Raw genomic sequence first — 19,313 nt, 5'->3', positions numbered from 1 at the left:
TAACTTAGGTTATCCACTATGCCAAGAAAATGATATATATGTGGGAGTGATTATATATGTAAATTGTGGGGTTCAAAAAAAATTTGCAGATCCCTGGAAGGAAAAAAAAAAAAAAAAAGACCTAGAAACTAACCTATGTTGAAGATTTAATTATAACTAGGCATTTATATTTTGATAACTTTTTATTTTTGTACTTTAACATTTTGATAACTTTTGTACATTTTGTACTTTAACAAGGCTTCAATATTCACATTCATAGATTCAGAATAAACAATGGAGAGAACAACTATTATTATTTATGCTTCTGTTGATCACTGTAGAACAAGATTCTTCCCAGAGTGTTAGTTCTATTTTACTAAATTCTTCATATATGTTATTTGGATGAAATTGATTTTTTTTTTTTAGTATCTTGATGTAAGAAATTATTTATTTGTTTATTTTTGCTTAACCTGTGGTATATCCAGTCAGAAATGGAAATTCTTAGATAGATACATGGGGAAAGAACTGTTGAATGAAGCAATCATTGTTTTTTTGTTTTCGTTTTTGTTTTTCTTCTTGTTTGCACTATGAATTTATCAAAAGCAAAATGAGAGACAGCCACTAAAAGGGAAAATGATAATTGTTAATCTATCTCTAACTCTTTTTGTTGCTCTAATTACACCAGAAAATTTGAAATTACTGTTACTTTGTTCTTATATGCTTAAATATCCTTTTGGCTTACAGATTTTCTTGAATATAAAGGAAATGTTTTATTTTGCTATATCAAGACTTGAGGAGCCATTAGAAACTCGAAACTAGACTTTATTTGGGGGGGGGGGGGTTCCAAAATCACTACAGAAGGTAACTTCAGCCATTAAATTAAAAGATGCTTACTCCTTGGAAGAAAAGCTATGACCAACCTAGACAACGTATTACAAAGCAGAGACATTACTTTTCCAACAAAAGTCTATCTAGTCAGAGCTATGGTTTTTCCAGCAGTCATGTATGGAGAGTTGGACTGTAAAGAAAGCTGAGCACCAAAGAATTGATGCTTTTGAACTGTGGTGTTGGAGAAGACTCTTGAGAGCCCCCTGGTCTGCAAGGAGATCCAACCAATCCATCCTAAAGGAGATCAGTCCTGGATGTTCACTGGAAGGACTGATGCTGAAGCTGAAACTCCAATACTTTGGCCACCTGATGAGAAGAGCTGACTCATTTGAAAAGACCCTGATGCTGGGAAAGATTGAAGGTGAGAGGAGAAGGGGACGACAGAGGATAAGATGGTTGGAGACATCACCGACTAAATGGACATGAGTTTGAGCAAGCTCCGGGTGTTGGTGATAGACAGGGAAGCCTGGCATACTGCAGTCCATGGGGTCACAAAGAGTCAGACAGGATTGAGCCCCACCAACTGAACTGAAACACCTGTTATCAAATTTCAATAGAAAGACATATGTTTATTTTTCAGAGCTGTTGCTCTGTAGGTCTGCTACATATATTTACATTAAATAAACCCTTTATTATTTGTCAGGCATATTCACCTCAGTTGATTTATTCACAAATTAAACAGGTATTAATAGTTCCATTATTATTATTCCCATTTTATGTAGAAGCAAATTGAATACAAGAAAAACTTACTGACTTAACTGACTCAGATCACATACGCTTCCACCATAAAATGTGTCAGGAACTATCACACTGAAACGCAGATTTCTTTCACAAGTTTCAGCTGCATCTTTCAACCCAGGTCTTTAAAACTCAGTCTTACTTTCTTTCAAAAGAAATACAGTTGTCTGTCTTATGTTTAAGTATACAGATAATAAAATTATCTGCAGTTTTAATGATTCAATTTGTCCTTCAAGGAGACAAATGTGTTGTTTCTGCTGTGTTACGTTGGTTGTAGCTTTATCTCAAATGTAGTGCTATAAATTGGTAGCATGTTAACTTTAAAAAAAAAAATTAAACCCCCCTTAAGATTTATTTCTCATTAATGAAAAGAAGGACTAAAGTAGGTCTTCATAAACACAATGTGACTGAGGCAAATTTTCGGAAAGTGGGAGATACCTACAATGCTTCTCTATGTAGTTGAAGAATATCTGGTCATTCTACATTATAACATAACTCATAAATCAGAACTCCTCTGACTATGACACTCCAACTCTTGTTATTTCTCAAGAAAGTAACTTTCTCAGACTCAGTGATGTACTGGGACTATTTCTTCCATAATTTGAACATGCACTAACACCTGAGCATGGTCCTGGGGTGACAGTATTTACTAAGTTGTGTATGACTGTCTCAAAATCCTAGGAAAGAGAACCTTTTTCTATGAAGTCTAGATCTGAAAGAGTGTATAATTACCACTTATCTATTTAAATGACCAGGTTTGTAATTACTGGTGAGAACGAAATATTTCAATAGAACCTAGGCTAAATGATACATGGTTCATTTTGTCTTGTGACTGTTAGAGAGGACAGGAGTGTAACCCATGAGTTACATAGGAAAAGTACTGGCTAAATGTTGTTTCCATTCTAAGACCAAAGAGAATATATGAAGAGGGAAACAAAGGCTAATGGTTGTGTCTTAAGAGCTGTACCAGGGGCTCCCTGGAAGAGTGAGAAGATTAAGGTGGCACAGATTATAAACTGTCAACAGCAAACTGGGAAAGCCTAAGAAGAAGGAAATGCAAGGGAGGCGGGCATTCTCCGTGGATAGAATCTTGCTGGTTTGTGAGTTTAAAGCTGGCTTAGATGCTGCTTTGCCCTCATCACCAAGAATCTTCTCTGAGGAACAACCGCCACCTGACTAGAATGTCAGTTCCCCTTAATGATACTCCATGTTGTCCTGGTGTGAAAAATGCCAAAGACAAGTCTAATCACTGGCCACATTGCAAAGGTTGACACTGAGGGATTTTTCTCTTACTTTTGTGTGGAGTGCACTTTCTTCCCATTAGCTCTATGTTGACTTCCATTTCCTATGCTATGTACACTCTCTTGATTGTGTCAAGGAAACATCACCTGATGATCTTTATTACAGATATATTTGCTTTCATGGGTATCAAGAAAAGTGGGCTGTGACAGGTTCAAGTAATGAAATTCAAGTTGTTGATTTTCAAAAGAAGTGGAGTTCCACTTGTGTGAAAGACATGTTTAGAGTAAAATAGAGTAACTCAGTAATTGGGGAGACTGATACTCTTTACATGTGGTAGCATCTTGAACAGCTAACTAGGTGTCATTTCGATAGGGCTTTTCCTATTGATATCCCACAGTATTAACATTTATTTTGGAAAAAAATGTCATTATGGCCAATCTAATTTAGGTAAGTTTGACTTATTTATTTTATTCACAAAATACCATTCAGTGCAACAGTGGGCCACAGAGTTATAGGAACTGGGGTATTCAGCACAATAATAAAAAGTTGTGTTTGTGCAAAACTTAAATTCCAGTGAGCATAAATGGATAATAAGCAAGCAAATGATTAACTAGAAATATAATTTTTTTTTAGTAATGAGTAAGATGAAAACATTTTATGAAAGGGTAATACAGGATAGAATAATTGGATATAGATTCATGTAGTTGTTTGAAGTACAGCTAGAATTTCAATTTGGTCTTAGTAAATAACCACATTATGCTTCCTCCTTTTTGAAAACTAAGTAGGTTATTTAAAAATGTGCATTTGACATGGGAGAAATGCCTCTACCAATAAGGTAAAAATAGTTCCTTGGGGGACAAACATTTCTCACTGTTTCTATGTATAATGCGGAGATATACACAACTCACATATATATAACTACTTTCAAGGGACATATGATTAAGGAAACAGAATATCTAACAAACACCTTTAGGGGCCAATAGTGGACAAAGATTGAGGGATATTGCCTTAGCTTATGTCTACATGGTCAGGTAAGACCATGGAGTAACTAGAATATTAGTAAAGTGCATCCAGGCACAGATGTTGGCCCATCATCTATGAGGATCATCTTCAGTAAAACTGAGAGACTCCTTCTTCTTAGAAGACTTCCCAAAGTCAGTGGTTAACTCCATTAATGAACCAGTTGTAATCTGTGATACATTTTCCACAATAGGAGAAAAAAAAAAAAAAAGAAGGCTCTAACTCCAAACATTTCTAAATATAAAGCCTCCCATGGGGCTTCCCTCATAGCTCAGTTGGTAAAGAATCTGCGTGCAATGCAGGAGACCTGGATTCAATCCCTGGGTTGGGAAGATCTCCTGGAGAGGGAAATGGCAACCCACTTCCAGTATTCTTGCCTGGAGAATCCCATGGGCAGAGGAGCCTGGCAGGCTACAGTCCATGGGATTGCAAGAGTCGGACATGACTTAGTGACTAAGCCACCACCACCACTGTTATACATGCATGCTAAGTGGCTTTAGTCATGTCCAACTCTGGGATCTTCTGGGCCCAGGGATAGAACTCACATCTCTATGTCTCCTGCATTGGCAGGTGGGTTGCAGGTGGGTTCTTTACCACTAGCACCAACTGGGAAGCCCACCATTATGCATTGATAAATAATTTATTCATTATTTCTAGGTGGTGAATATTTTCAAACCCATTATAATGACAACTGCCCTGCACTTATATGTGACACAATATTAATAGTAGTTTTGAAAGATATAGAGACTACCAAGTAAAACAATAGAATATTTCAGTCCTGGTACTAGCCAGATGGCCAAGAACAAGTTCTATTGACCTTTCTTCACCCTTATTATCAGGCAAATGAATCATTGTGTGGCCATTTTACTGAAAAAGAGATCTTAGTTGTGGAGAAACTGATTGAATAAATACCATGAGCTGGCTTTATGTTTGTGGGGCATCTGCTTGGCCTGGCTCCAGTGAACCTCTGCCCCTAGGAAAAGTGAATCATTGCAGGGCTGGATGGAAATCCATTTATATGGTGATTCGTGCCTCAGTCAGCAGAGACACAGTCTCAAAGGGATGCAGTTCAAAGGATGAAAGTCTGAACACTTTGAAATTCTGTGCCATTGGAAAATGACATCTTGATCTCTTTTAGCTCAGGTCTGTTGCCCAAAGGAGAACATTTTAGTAATGATGCTTCTTCTAAGGTGTGGGCTGGAAACTGTTTACAAATTAAATTCAAATATAGCTAAGTGAAAGGTACAGATCCATCATTTTATACAATGGCCTAGCTGACTGTCTTTCTGGTAGCCTTTTCTATGTAGATGAAATATGAATTCTTCTGCAACCACAAGTGTGTTTTTCTGTTTAAATCTTTGGACACTTAGACCATCTGTTTTAATATTTCTTGAAAATAATTTGAAGCTGTTGTCCTATTGAAATAACTCCCACTAAGTGATTGGAAGATATCTAGAATAACAAGTGAAGGGGATTTGCAGGATGAAGTGAGACTGAAAGACACATGGTCATGGATTAGTTTACCAGATGAAGTTTAGACATAGGGAGCAGGAAAAATTGAAGGCAGAAACAGAGAGGGCAACAGAGGATAAGATCATTGGATAGCATCAATGATTCAATGGACATGAATTTGGGCAAACTCCAGGAGATGTTGAGGTATGGGGAAGCCTGGCGTGCTACAGTCCATGGGGTCATGAAGAGTCACACATGACTTGGTGACTAAACAACAACAAAAGGAAGCAGGAAGCCCAGAGCTTATAGGAATTGAAAATAATCATGATAACTATTTGGATAGTGCCCTCCAAACATTCTCATGCCTGTTTGATTCTTACGAAAGTGTTGTGAGGCAAAGCATAACATTCTTGGAGGGGTTGAGAAGGGAGTGATTAGTAGCCTGAGCTACGAGTTTAGCCACATAGCTACCAAAGGCTTTGGGCAAATTACACAAGTTCTCTGAGCCTTATCCACTTCATTAAACAATCAAGATAATGCTAGTTCCTATTTCATATGGGTTTTGTGGGACTTAAAAACTGAAAATCTTTAAGATCTTATCACAGTCTCGCAAACAACTCCCTGACACATACTGACTGACCATTGCATTATTTTAATTTTTTTTAGAATTTGTATTTTGCATGATCAGTAAGTGACCTGACTGCAGCGGAGAGCTAAATCTGCACACCCTGAAACCCAGGGCCTTTCCCACTGCATAAAATGGACTGAAGTGTGTTCAGGAATAAGAGATAGGCTTGACTGAGTGGGAGGGAATCTTAGAAAAAGATGTGATTGACCATCGTGGGGGAGGGTCTTGAATCTTAGACAGGGAAGTTGAGATGTGAACTAGTAGGGTATGGAAATTTGTGATGGATTCATAGATTCATAGTTTGGTTTGTATTGTTGTTGATATATAGATCTTTATTTATTCTGATATTAATTTCTTTTCAGATATATTTGTAAATATTTTATCATTTTGTGGACTGCTGTTGGCCTCTGTTAATAGTGTCTTTGATGCAAAAAAAATTAAAATTTGATGAAGTAAAGTTTACTATTTTTTCCTTTCTTACCTGTGTTTTTTTGTGTCATACTCAAGAAATCATCAATAAATGCAGAGTTATGAACTTCTATATTTTCTACTGTGTTGCATCTCCTGCATTGGCAGATAGGTTGTTTATCACCAGGTCCACCTGGGAAGCCCACTATTTTAAGTCTCTTTGATAAACTTTGATTTGTTTTCTTGCATATGCTGTAAGGTAAGGGTTCAATTTCACTCCTTTGTGAATATAAGGCTTTCATAGCACCATTTGTTGAACAGGATGTCCTTTCCTGGTTGAATGATTTGGCCACCCTTGCTGAAAATCACTGGACACATATACACAGGTCTATTTCTAGGTTTTCTATTTTATTTCACTGAAGCCCAGGTGACTCAGTGGTAAAGAATCTGCCTGCCAACTCAGGAGCTGCAGGAGACAGGTTCGATTCCTCGGTCAGGAAGATCCTCTGGAGGAGGAAATGACAACCCACTCTAGTATTCTTGCCTGGAAAATTCCTTGGACAGAGGAGCCTCGTGGGCTACAGTTCATGGGGGTAGCAAAGAGCTGGACATGACTGAGCAACTGAGTGGGACAACAACATTATTTTTCATTCCAGCTTTCTTGAAATATAACTGTCATAGGGCACTGTATAAGTTTAAAGATGTCTAGCATAATGTTTTGACATATATGCATCATGAAATGATAATTACAATGTGTTTAGTAAACATCCATCATCTCATATAGATATAAACTTAAATAAATAGAAATAAAATTTCCCTTTTATGAGAATTTTCAAAATTTACTCTAACAACTTTCGTATGTAACATAGAACAATGCTAACTATATTTTTCATGTTGTATATTACATCCCTGGTACTTAGATATCTTATAACTGGGAGTTTGTACCTTTTGACTGCCTTCATCCAATTCCCCTTTCCCCTATCCTGTTTTCTTTGGTAGCCAGAAATATGAGCTCTTTTTCTGAGTTTGTCTATTATCTTCTGAAGTATTATTGACCTTCAACATACAAAACTGTGACTATTGACTATGTTCCCCATACTGTACATGTCATATCATGATTCATTTATTTCATACCTGAAAGTTAACTTCTCTTATCTCACTCATCCATTTCTCTCCACAGCCACTCCCATCCCTCAAGCAGCTGTTTATTCTATTACTTTGTTTCTATTAACATTTTCCATTTTTTAAGGTGAATACTCAGGAGTGGAATTGACTGAATGTGTGGTAGGTCCACTGTTGTGTACCTCTGGGTCACAAAACAGCTGACTTTTGAGTCCCAGGGTACCAGGGCCAGTGTTGGTCAACTGGTGGGTGGAACTCCACCATCTTGGTCATGCCACACTATATATCTTTCTCTTTATGTCAATACCATTCTCTCTTCACTACAGTAGCTTTACAGTATACTTCAGAATCAGAAAGCATAATAATTTTGGTTATTTGCAATCTCTTGTGGTTTTATATAAATATCAGGATGGATTTTCCTCTGTTTGCAATAGCATTTTGATAGAGATTACATTGAACATGTAGATCAGTTTGGATAGTGTTGATATCTTAATAATAAATAATCTACCTTGTAATTTTTTAATTTTTTTTTAATTTTTGTGATTTATTTTGATTTACAAAAAACGATGTCGTTTATAACATTGTTCAGCAACATTTTGTAATTTTCAATGCATAAGACTTTTGCTGTTTGATTAAGTTTACTCTTAATTATTTTATTTTCTTTGATGCTAGTACAGATGGGAATCTTTTTCTTAATTTCTCCTTTGTGTTCTTTATTGAAAATATAGAAATACAGCATCCTTTCATGATTAAAAGAAACAAAACAAAACAAAAGAAAAAAAAAAAGCCTCTAGAGCAAATTAGTCACAAAAAGATACCTGAACATAATAAAGGCTGAACATAATAAAGGCTGAATAGGACAAATTCACAGGTCACAGCACTGAAAGGTTGAAAGCTTTTCAATTAAAATGTAAACCAAGACAAGAGTACATGCACCACTTCTTTGCAACATAAGTACCCCAATGAATTCCAAAGAATTCTCTAAAATTCTTTTAGAGATTTCTACATATATATCAGGTCATCTCTGAAACGATATAACTTCATTTAATTAACTTTTACTTAATTTTGCTCTCTGTAACAGTGCTCCCACTGATAGCCACTTTCTGCCCTTTCAATCACCTTTTAGGAAAAGACTTTGATGATTACTTTATTCATAGTAGAATTGTCCCTCCTATTTCTGCCCTCTATTTTTTGTCTAGAAGCACTTAATAAGACTATAACTACTTTTTAAATTGAGATTGGTGATAATCTCAAAATGATTCTAAAGATATTTTTTTCTCCATGGACATCTTTCTGATACTAATTCTATGATGTGATTTAGTAGTATCTTTGCATAAATATGTACTTTTAAATTTTAGTGGTAAATGACACCAAATTTAATTAAGCAAGAATCAGTCTTGGATTGATTTTGATTCTAATGATGTTAGAAGGGAGAAAATGTCCAATTATCTTTACACCTACAGGGAAAAAGTATACCCTTTTAGGCCCTTTCTTAGACCTGTGTTTTCCTGTATGCTCAGTTGCTCAGTCATGTTCGACTCCTTGTTTAGCCCATGGACTGTAGCCTGCTAGGCTCTTCTGTCCATAGAATTTTTCAGGCAAGAATATTGGAGTTGTCATTCCCTTCTCCAGGGATCTTTCCACCCGAGAGACTGTACCGAGTCTCTTCCATATCTTGCAATGGCAGGTGGATTCCTTGTCATGGAACCACCTGGGAAGCCCTTGGTAGGCTTAAAGTGGCATTTAAAAAAAAAAAAATGTATAGCATACATATACAGGAATGTCTTTCAAAATCTTAAGTCAAGTGGTCTGGTCACACTAACATGACAGAATAAGAAAGAATAAACAATTGAATGCTATTATAATATCTTGAAATTAGTAGGAAAAGAAGCTACTTGAGATGCACTTTCCTGGAAAATGGTTAATTGCTGTCTTATTTATTTAAACATAGGATTTGTTGCTCTTTTTGATAAATTATCCTAACATGACAAGTTTTAGTATTTTCATGGTCACCATGGAATTTCTCTTAAACAATATTTAGTGCAAATTAAAGTGCTTCCCTGGTGGCTTAGATGGTAAAGTATCTGCCTGCAGTGCAGGAGACCCAAGTTCAGTCCCTGGGTGTGGAAGATCCCCTAGAGAAGGGAATGGCTACCCAGTATTCTTGCCCAGAGAATCCTATAAACAAAGTACTTATAGACAGAGGAACCTGTAGGGCTACAGTCCATGCAAAATTTGGACACAATTGAGCAACTAAGCACGAGTGCAAATAAAAACATTTTTCTGAATAATCAGAAGACTCCACTGAGAAAATGGGCAGTTAAAGGAGATATTTGCTCCAGCAGTTATGCAGCCTTTTGCCCTCTGTGTTCATCCTGGATGAAAAAAGGGCTCCAAGTCTTTGTAAGTAACCTAGGAGCAACTCAGATTGTGAACAAGCCTTCATCAGGAAGACTATCAGAAAATTGTGGAAATTAGGATTCACAAGAGTATTGCCATCTTTATAATGTAAGATATTAAATTATTTTGAAACAATTCAAACTTGTATTCAAATCCTACCTTTGTTACATAAAAATATGTGCTCCTGGTCAATTAATGAGATGTTCTCAGCCTAGAATTCTTACTTAATGTGAGACATTCAACTGTGGGTGTGTGATTGGAATCTACTGTGGGAGTTTTGAACTGCTGAGAGATATAATTAGAACAAGATTTAAAGAGTGCAATTTGTGCTACCAGAAGAGAATAACATCTTGAAAGGGATAATATAAGTAGAGAGACTTGTCAAGATGCTGTTGTATAAGCAGTGAGCCAGGAAAAAGTGGAGATTGACGTGTGGGGAATGAATAAATGGTACAGTTTGAAAGTAGAGACAACAGATTTTGTTAAAGTTGTCCATAAGTACCCTGAAAGCGGTGAGAAAGCAATGAGAGAGAAACTGTAACTTTTGTGTCTGACGAATCACAGTGCAGAGGGTACCACTTGGTGAGACGGCATGCCGATGCTTCTCAGCACTGATTCACAGTCTCGTGCTGGTTTGAGGTGTGCAGCGAAGCACACCAATGGCCCTCCTCCTCTTGCCCTCAGTCTTCCCCAGCATCAGGGTCTTTTCAATAAGTCAGCTCTTCACATCAGGTATTGGAGCTTTACCTTCAGCATCAGTCCTTCCAACGAATATTCAGGGCTGATCTCCTTTAGGATTGACTGGTTTGATCTCCCTGCAGTCCAAGAGACTCTGGAGAGTCTCTCCCAGAGCCACAGTTTGAAAGTATCGATTCTTCAGTGCTCATCCTTCTTTACAGTCCAATTCTCACATTCATACACCCGGGGGACTCATCTTTCAGTGTCATATCTTTGTGCTTTTCCATACTGTTCACGGTGTTCTCAAGGCAAGAATGCTGAAGTGGTTTGCCACTGCCTTCTCCAGTACTTTATAATATGATATATAAAAATTATGTATAAAATAAGTGTAGTGCATTACCTATCAATCTATCTATCCATATATCTCTCTACCTACACTGTATAAATCTTCTTAAATGTATTGCAGCTAGGCAATGGCATAGGAATTGTCTACTTTGGTGTCTGGCTAATGAATACTTTCAGATGAATGGAATAATAGTTTCACAAATGTTTTCTTTATACCCACTTCCCTACTAGCACCAATTTTATCAACTTGCCTTTCTGAAACTATGTGACAAACTATGTGAAAAAAAAAATTTATCTTCATTTGAAACAGGTTTTGAATGACTTGTTCTGATATCAGCATCCATAATTTTCTGGAAATCAAGTCACATATAATCTTCAATGAAAGAGTTTAAACTGAAATAGGCTTGCCTATTTTGTAGGTCATAATTTAATCAAGGAAATTTTTATATATTTTACTACTATCTAGACTAGGCTTTTCCATTTTGGTAAATTGGCCTAAAAAAATTTTTTTATAGCCTTTCCCCTAGAGGACAGGTTTCTCCAAGTCCTGTTCCACATGATGATTACCCTCGTGGCATCTCTGGAGATAAACAAAGTACTATCAAAGTTATGATTGTGGTTTCCCAAGGAACTTAATTAGTTCGAAATTATCCCTGGAGAAGAACCAATTGAATGACTCAATAATATGTGTGACTTTTCAAATATAGATAAGGTGTTTATGGACCTTTTCTTTCAATTCACATGTCAGATTTCTATGAATTTAAACAGTAGACTCAAATCATAATCAACTATGTATATGAAATTTTTCTCCATCCTTCAGGAAAACCAAAGTTCAACAACAAAGAGAAAACACTCAAACTGGTTCAGAATCAAAATACTATAAATGTAAGTTCACTATTTTACTTTGATTGGTATAAAATACATAGAGCAACATTTTTATGTAGATAATTCATACATAATTTCCATTTTTCTCTCCAATTAAAATTTTGATTTATCATTGGTGTTTAGGAAAAATCCTGATAACTATGAATATTTTGAGTCTTTCTTCACAATTGAGTCAGAGTTCTTTAGGTAACAGCACATTCATTTTCATGTTGAAAATCCAAATAGTTTGAAAGGTAATGTCTTTCTGAAATACTGAGATGAATTAGATTTTCTGCAAACATGGAAAGAGTTGGTCACATGGAAAGGCAAATGATAATGAACGTATCTGACTTTTTGTGTTCACAGAGTTGGCATCAGTTATGATGGGAAAAGGAGAAAGCACCAGAGCCCAGAACATGGATTACATGATTATCTTCTTATGCAGGTAAACTGGATTGCACTTACACACAAGATTCTGCCATAGGCTTTCCATTTTGCAAGAGTACATTGGTGGTGTGAGAATTCAGTCTTTTTAAGAGTTTTCCTTTTTGATTTTCATAATCAGCCATATTAGGAATCTTTTGTGATGACTAAAATATATTAATATTGATTCTATTTTGTAATACTGTTTTTAGATATCTTCATGTTCTAATTCTCTGAAATAAAAATTCCTTCTATAACATAAAATTTTAATAGAAATTAATTTTAAATGTAACTATTTGGGAATATTTTCATGAACAGATATTTATAAATTTGATGTTAGATTCATTTGCTATGTTCTCCATACATTCTTTGTTAAACTGTTCAAAATTAAAAGATGATGTAGCATCTGTAAATGTTTATTCAGTAACTTTCAAGAACCCAAGGTAAAATTTCTACTTTTCTGTTCACAGGTGAGTTTCAGCATCTGATTGATGTTTGTTGGTCATTTAGATAGATGTATTCTTCCTTTAAATATTTTTATATTTTATTTATAATTTTATTCATAAATTGCTTATAGATATTTGTCTATTTTAGAAATTTACTCTATGTATACTCCCTAAAACATAAATTGTTTCTCAAGCTATTAATACTTTTTTTCAGTTGATGTTACTGGATCTTTCCCTAAATCTAAAACAGAAATATCAAACTGTCAAATATATCAATTTGAAATTTCAGTGATTGGTTAAGAAGATTCTTCCATTCCTGGAATGGAGACAGTCATCCCCTTAATAAATTGAATATAAAATAAAGAAAATATTGCTTTACATTTTTAACTAAAATTTTATTCAGTTTTTCTTTTATATAAGATATTAACTATATTTGCAATTTCATTAGCTTCCAGATGGAAAGCTAGTTGTGGCACCTATTTTACTTAATACTGTGTCCTTTTTTCCATGTATATAAGTCTCAATTATTTGCCACTCTGTATGATGTTTGAGATCAAGACAATGTTTTGATTAACCTTATAGTATCTGGCAGTACTGCATCATAATAAACCTTAAGGTTCATTGTTTGAATGAATAAACAATTCAACTTAAGACTTCAGAAATCCTCTAATAATAATTATATTTGAAGGTAATTTTGCCCCGAATTTTGAAATAAGACCTACAGAAGAATCTATGGAACAAAGGAACAATGTAACTGAATTTGTTCTCTTGGGGCTCACGCAGAGCGTCCAGGGTCAGAGAACATTTTTTGTTGTCTTCTTGCTCATCTACCTGGTGACAATGATGGGCAACATACTCATTATCCTGACTGTGGTGTTCAGTCCAACTCTGCATGTCCCTATGTACTTCTTTCTTGGCTACTTATCATTTCTTGACGGTGTTTATTCTACAACAGTCACGCCAAGTATGATTACAGGCTTACTGTGTGAGGAGAAAACCGTTTCCTTCCAAGCTTGCATGATCCAACTTTTCATAGCGCACTTGTTTGGTGGTGCCGATATCATAATCCTGGTGGTCATGGCCTATGACCGCTACGTGGCCATCTGCAAACCCTTGCATTATTTGACCATCATGAATAAGCAGGCTTGTATTCTGCTGCTGCTACTCACTTTGGTTGGCGGGTTTCTGCATGGGGTACTTCATCCTCTTTTCGTTTACAACCTGCGCTATTGTGGCCCCAATGTCATTGACCACTTCATCTGTGACATGTACCCCTTGATAAAACTTGCCTGCTCTGACACCTACATCACTGTCCTCACAGTGCTGGCCAATGATGGGGCAATCTCCTTGGTCATCTTTACGCTCTTACTCATCTCCTACGGGGTCATCCTGCATTCCCTAAAAAACGTTAGTCAGGAAGGGAGGCACAAAGCCTTGTCCACCTGTGGCTCCCACATCACTGTGGTGGTCCTCTTCTTTGTGCCCTGTATTTTTGTGTATGTGAGACCCCCCTGTACCTTACCTATCGATAAATACTTGACTGTGTTTTATACCATTATCACCCCTATGCTGAACCCTCTCATCTATACTCTGAGAAATGGTGAAATGAAAAATGCCATGAAAAAACTCTGGATCAGAAAAAGAAAGTGAGGCGGCAGGCAAACATGCTATCAATTTTCAAAGAATTGCTCTTTCCAGCAAAGTTTTGTATGGTTATTTAACTGTATTAAATTTCTACTCAGAATTAATAACCTGGATATTTTGAAAATTTTATGATTTGAATACTTAATGATCAAAATATGAATTTTAAGAATTTCATCTTTTAGTAATTCAAAGTATATATTTTGTTCTAAATGTAATTTTAATATTATGACAATTTCTTATGAAATTATGTATAGTATGGGAGTGTAACATTGTCTCTCTGGGGACTATAGATTTTTGGTCTCTATAATAAGTTAAAGTGTAGTAAATACTGTAAAATTACTCAGTAGAAGATTTTCTAATGTTTCTCAAATACTGTAATATTTTTCAGAATTAGTAGTACACATTACAGAGTTTGAAAAATAATGTCAATAATATCACATTAAACCTTTTGTTCATGTCTCTCCATACAAAGATCACCAATATTGATATCTGAAGCATGTATTTTAGTTTTATGTATGTAATTTTGCTTACATATATTATTTTGTTAATATTGCTTAGCATGTTAATATCAAAGTAGAACGACACTTCAGAGTTAAAAGTATTAATCATAAAAAGTCTAAGTTTATAAAGATAATCTGAATGAGCAAGGTTTATATACAGAAAAACAACCAATCTTAATTATTTTCCAGATTGTTTTATCATAATATATTAAGTGGAACAACTTTGTTTAGAATTATATTTTCATAAAGATGATCCATTAATCTTCCCAGATATTTTAAAATGTCTGGTAATACCTCTGCTATTTTTCAATATCCCCATCTCTTTTTTTGTTTGTAGTGTTTCACAGCTTTCTACAGAGACCCAGGTTCTGTCTTTCATGTGTTAAACTTAGCATAACTCATAATTCATTAGCTTCAGACATGAATTACAGAGCTCAATACCAATTTTTAAGAAAGATGCCAATAATATATGCCATTTTTATTCCTTTTATTAATGAGATATAGGTTACAAGGAAATAAATAGGCCAGAATATATTGTTTTACTTAATGGAGATATCCTTCATAGAGTCCTCTCTCTTTCTCAGTCAAGCTTGAAATTAAATAATATATGCTTCAAAATGATGAAAACATGTGATCAAAGAAATATTATGCTGCCTCTCATGATTTGTCTGGATTCATACTGGGCTAAAGCTATGGGGCAATGAGTTCTTTTCAGTAGTAAATCACACTGTAAGAAATCTCATATCCTGATTTTTATTCCAGTTACATGGAGATTTCTTATATTATCTCAAAGTCTTCTCAAACAAAATTGTTGTTTAGTTGCTAAGTCATATCAGACTCTTTTGCAACCCCATGGACTCTAACTTGCCAGGTTCTTCTGTCCACAGGACCATCATTACTGGAGGGAATTGCCATTTCCTTCTCCATAGGCTCTTCTTGACTTAGGGATCCAATCTGCATCTCTTGCATTGGCAGGCAAACTCATTACCACTGAGCCACCAGACAACTCCCTTAAACACAATACTATTCACAAAATAATACCAAGCATTTGAATTGATTAGAACTTAGAAAATGTATCTTTCCACTTCTGAATGCTGCTATATAAACCTGAATGTTTGTGTTCTAAAAAATCTTGCTAACTCCTTTAAAATGTGGTGGCATTTGGAGGTGGGTTTTTTCAGGTAATGAATGTGATTAATACTTCTATAAACATACTCCAAGCGTTCACTTGAGCCTTCTGCCAAATGAGGAAACAGCAACAAGATGGCTGTCTACCAATCAAGGAGGTAACCTTATCAGACATGGAAACTGCTGGCACTTTAATCTTGGGTTTATAAGATTCCAAAACTTTAAAAAGTAGATATTTGTTGTTTAAACCATCCAGGCTATGATACTGTTTAATAACGGCCCAAAAGGACCAAGACAGAAATTTAGTTTTCAAAATTGTGCGGTTATTTCAAGTGATGAGATAGATTTGTTTGTTAATTTATTGAGTCCATGTTTATTGGTTTGTAATCGCTTTGAAGTCAGGGAAAGTTACTTCATTTTCTTTGTGTTCTCTGTTTCTTGCACAATGTATGGAACATAGAATTCCTTCTTCAGACCTGTCAATTACTTGAATTCTTAACCCATTAGAGTGAGAATTTTTACTGATAAATGTTGATTAGCTCTTTCTACATCATATATATATTTAAATATTTACTTCATTATAACATTTATGTTATAAATATGATTTTTAATATAAAAATGGTTAAGTATTATTTTACTTTGTGATTAGTTTTGTCATATAACTTTTGGAAAATTCCATACCCTTCCAATGCTCTTATAACTTTTAACTGCTTTAAAAATAACTTTTTAAAACACTTAATTTTTTTTCAAAACAACTTTACTTATTTTGTTTGTGATAAGAAAATATTTTATCCCAAACAAGAAAAAATATGTCTACATAATTATTAAATTCAGTGATAATTTCTAAAATTTCCACTTACTATGGTAGATTTTACAACATCTGGTAGCTTCAATTTAGGGACATATTTTTCTCCTCCTCCTCTACCTCCTTTTCCTCCTTTTCTAAATTTTAGATTCATTTTTCAAAGTTTGAAAATTTTCTATAACATTATACTTAGGATGATATGACAATACATATTGATTTTGAGGAAAACTACATTTTAATATCTTGATTTATCATCCAGAGTAAAACAAATATTGTGAAGGATTGTTTGATGTCTCAATAAAAATTTGTAATCATCTCCATAGATGTCATGAATCTTGCTTTATGGTTTTCTTCTTTAAAAAGAGGACTCTATTATTTTCATTTAATTCACAATTTCAATGACCCGGTCTGAAAAGTCTTCGTGTCTTTTGCTGGCATGAATTATATGGTACAATCATCAAAGTTCGAGTGCCTGTGCAATAAATATTCATAGGCTTGGATTCAACAATACAAATGTTAATATCCTACCGCACTCTCAGATCTGTATCTAACCTCAAGCACATCTCTATGACCACATGTAGGTATATATTCAATAATATATAGGTTTCTATTCAACTGCATGTGCATGTCTATATGTGAACATGTCAGTCTGTGTATGACCACATATGAATCTGTATCAGTCTACCGATATGCATGTTTTTGCATATGTACACTCACATTTATTGATATGATCACACACAGGCCTGTATCTGTCCATAGACAGGGTTATATCTTGTCATACACTGGTCTGTATCTGACCATACAGAAATTTGGGCATTACTTGGCTGAAAAATACTTCTGTTCTGTGTGGCATAGACTGAAGTCATTCTCTGGTATTCAGTTGATTGCTTGATGTTTAAGAGGTGACCAAGATAACTTCAACTGCATAAATGGTGTTTTGATACTAAAGGATAGAAGATCAGCTATTCTGTGCCACTTTCATCTCTGTGTAGATACAAAAAAATGTAGACAATCTGTGTTCAGTGAAGTTGTCAGTTTTGCAAACTCTCAGCTCAGGGTTCCCAGAGAGAGGAGGCAAATGCTATCAAGTCTTTAAATCTCATTCTATCATGACATTAGCTTGAAGTCCAAGATCTCAAGTTCTAAATTCAGATTGTCCTTTCACACCAAAGGAAGCAAATCAACAAGGAGAAAACATGACCTATGAAATGGGAAAAAAGAAATTATATCATAGCAAATTAGTAAACAAAATGTGTAAGGAACTTCTACAAATTAATTTTAAAAAAGCAAATAAACCAAATTACAAATGGGCAAAGATCTTGAATAGGTATTTTTCCAAATAAGACATTCACATGGCCAATGGGAACACAAGGAAGTGCTCAGTATCACTAATCATCAGGGAAATTCAAATCGAAATCAAAATGAGATATCACCTCATATCTGTTAGGATGGCTATGTGAGATATATATCAGGCAACAAATTTTGGTGAGGGTATAGTGAAAATGGAATACTACTATACTATTGGTGGGAATCGAAACTTGTTCAGCCACTGTGCAGACTATTATAGAGGTTTCTCAAAAAGTTAAATATAAAACTGCTATGTGATTCTGGAGAAGGAACTGGCAACTCACTCCAGTATTCTTGCCTGGAGGATCTCAGAGACAGAGGAACCTGGCAAGCCACAGTCCACAGGGTTGCAAAGAGTCAGACACAACTGAAGCAATTTAACACCATATGATTCAGCAATCCTACTTTTGTTTATATATCCAAGAGTGAAAAATTAGGAATCTGAAGAAAAATAGGTACTTTTATGTTCATTGCATCATTATTCACAAAACCAAAACGTGTAAAAAACTAAAATGTCCTCTGGTGGATGAATAGATAGAAAAAACATGATAGCTATATTTGTGTGTGTGTGTGTGTGTGTGTACACATATATATGTATATACAGACACAACTATATGTGTATATATGTGTGTGTGTGCGCGTGCGCACGCGCATGTTTGTCAAAAAAAAGATAATTTTATCCTAAAGGTGATTGTTCCTAGATGGAGAATTAAAGGGCAGATTTCTATGAATTCAGACAATTGTAGTAGTTTTGTAGAAAGGAGTCTTTAAAAAAGATTTTGTATGGTCTGGTCAAGATTAGATTAAATTTAATTAAGTAAATGGATTTTTTTAATTAAAAGTAGGATGGTGCATGCAGGACTATATTGGTTCCTCTCTGTTAGGAGAACAAATGTACTTAGAATGCTTCTTGATAACAGTTTGTGTGAATTTCCTTGCCTTTAAGTATTCTGTGTTAGTGTTAGCTGCTCAGTCATTTTTGACTCTTTGCAACCCATGTACTATAGCCCACCAGGCTTCTCTGTCCATAGGATTTTCCAGGTAAGAATACTGGAGTGGGTGGCTGTTTCCTTTTCCAGGGGAATCTTCCCAACCCAGAGATAGAACTGGGTCTCCAGAACTATAGGTGGATTCTTTACCACTGAGCCATCTTGCTTTAAAATCTTTTGTTAAAGTTAAAGTGAATAAATATTCACAGTGATTCTATATGACCAAACATTTTGAGTTTTTTTTTTTATTTTTTATTTTTTTTTTTT

At 35.1% G+C, this 19,313-nt stretch overlaps 1 protein-coding gene across 1 annotated transcript; it reads left to right on the top strand.

Annotated features, from left to right (window-relative positions):
- The first annotated feature begins 13,365 nt into the window (after positions 1–13,365).
- LOC136155149 (olfactory receptor 4A15-like) lies at positions 13,366–14,283 on the top strand. Its single transcript, XM_065917044.1, has one exon. The coding sequence runs from the start codon at positions 13,366–13,368 to the stop codon at positions 14,281–14,283; it is 918 nt and encodes a 305-aa protein (XP_065773116.1).
- Positions 14,284–19,313: the final 5,030 nt, after the last annotated feature.

This window comes from Muntiacus reevesi, unplaced genomic scaffold, assembly GCF_963930625.1.
Source record: "Muntiacus reevesi unplaced genomic scaffold, mMunRee1.1 SCAFFOLD_124, whole genome shotgun sequence".
In the NCBI taxonomy this organism is placed as follows: domain Eukaryota; kingdom Metazoa; phylum Chordata; class Mammalia; order Artiodactyla; family Cervidae; genus Muntiacus; species Muntiacus reevesi.
The sequence above is the reverse complement of the archived record's forward strand: the minus strand, read 5'-3'. Positions and strand labels throughout refer to the sequence as shown.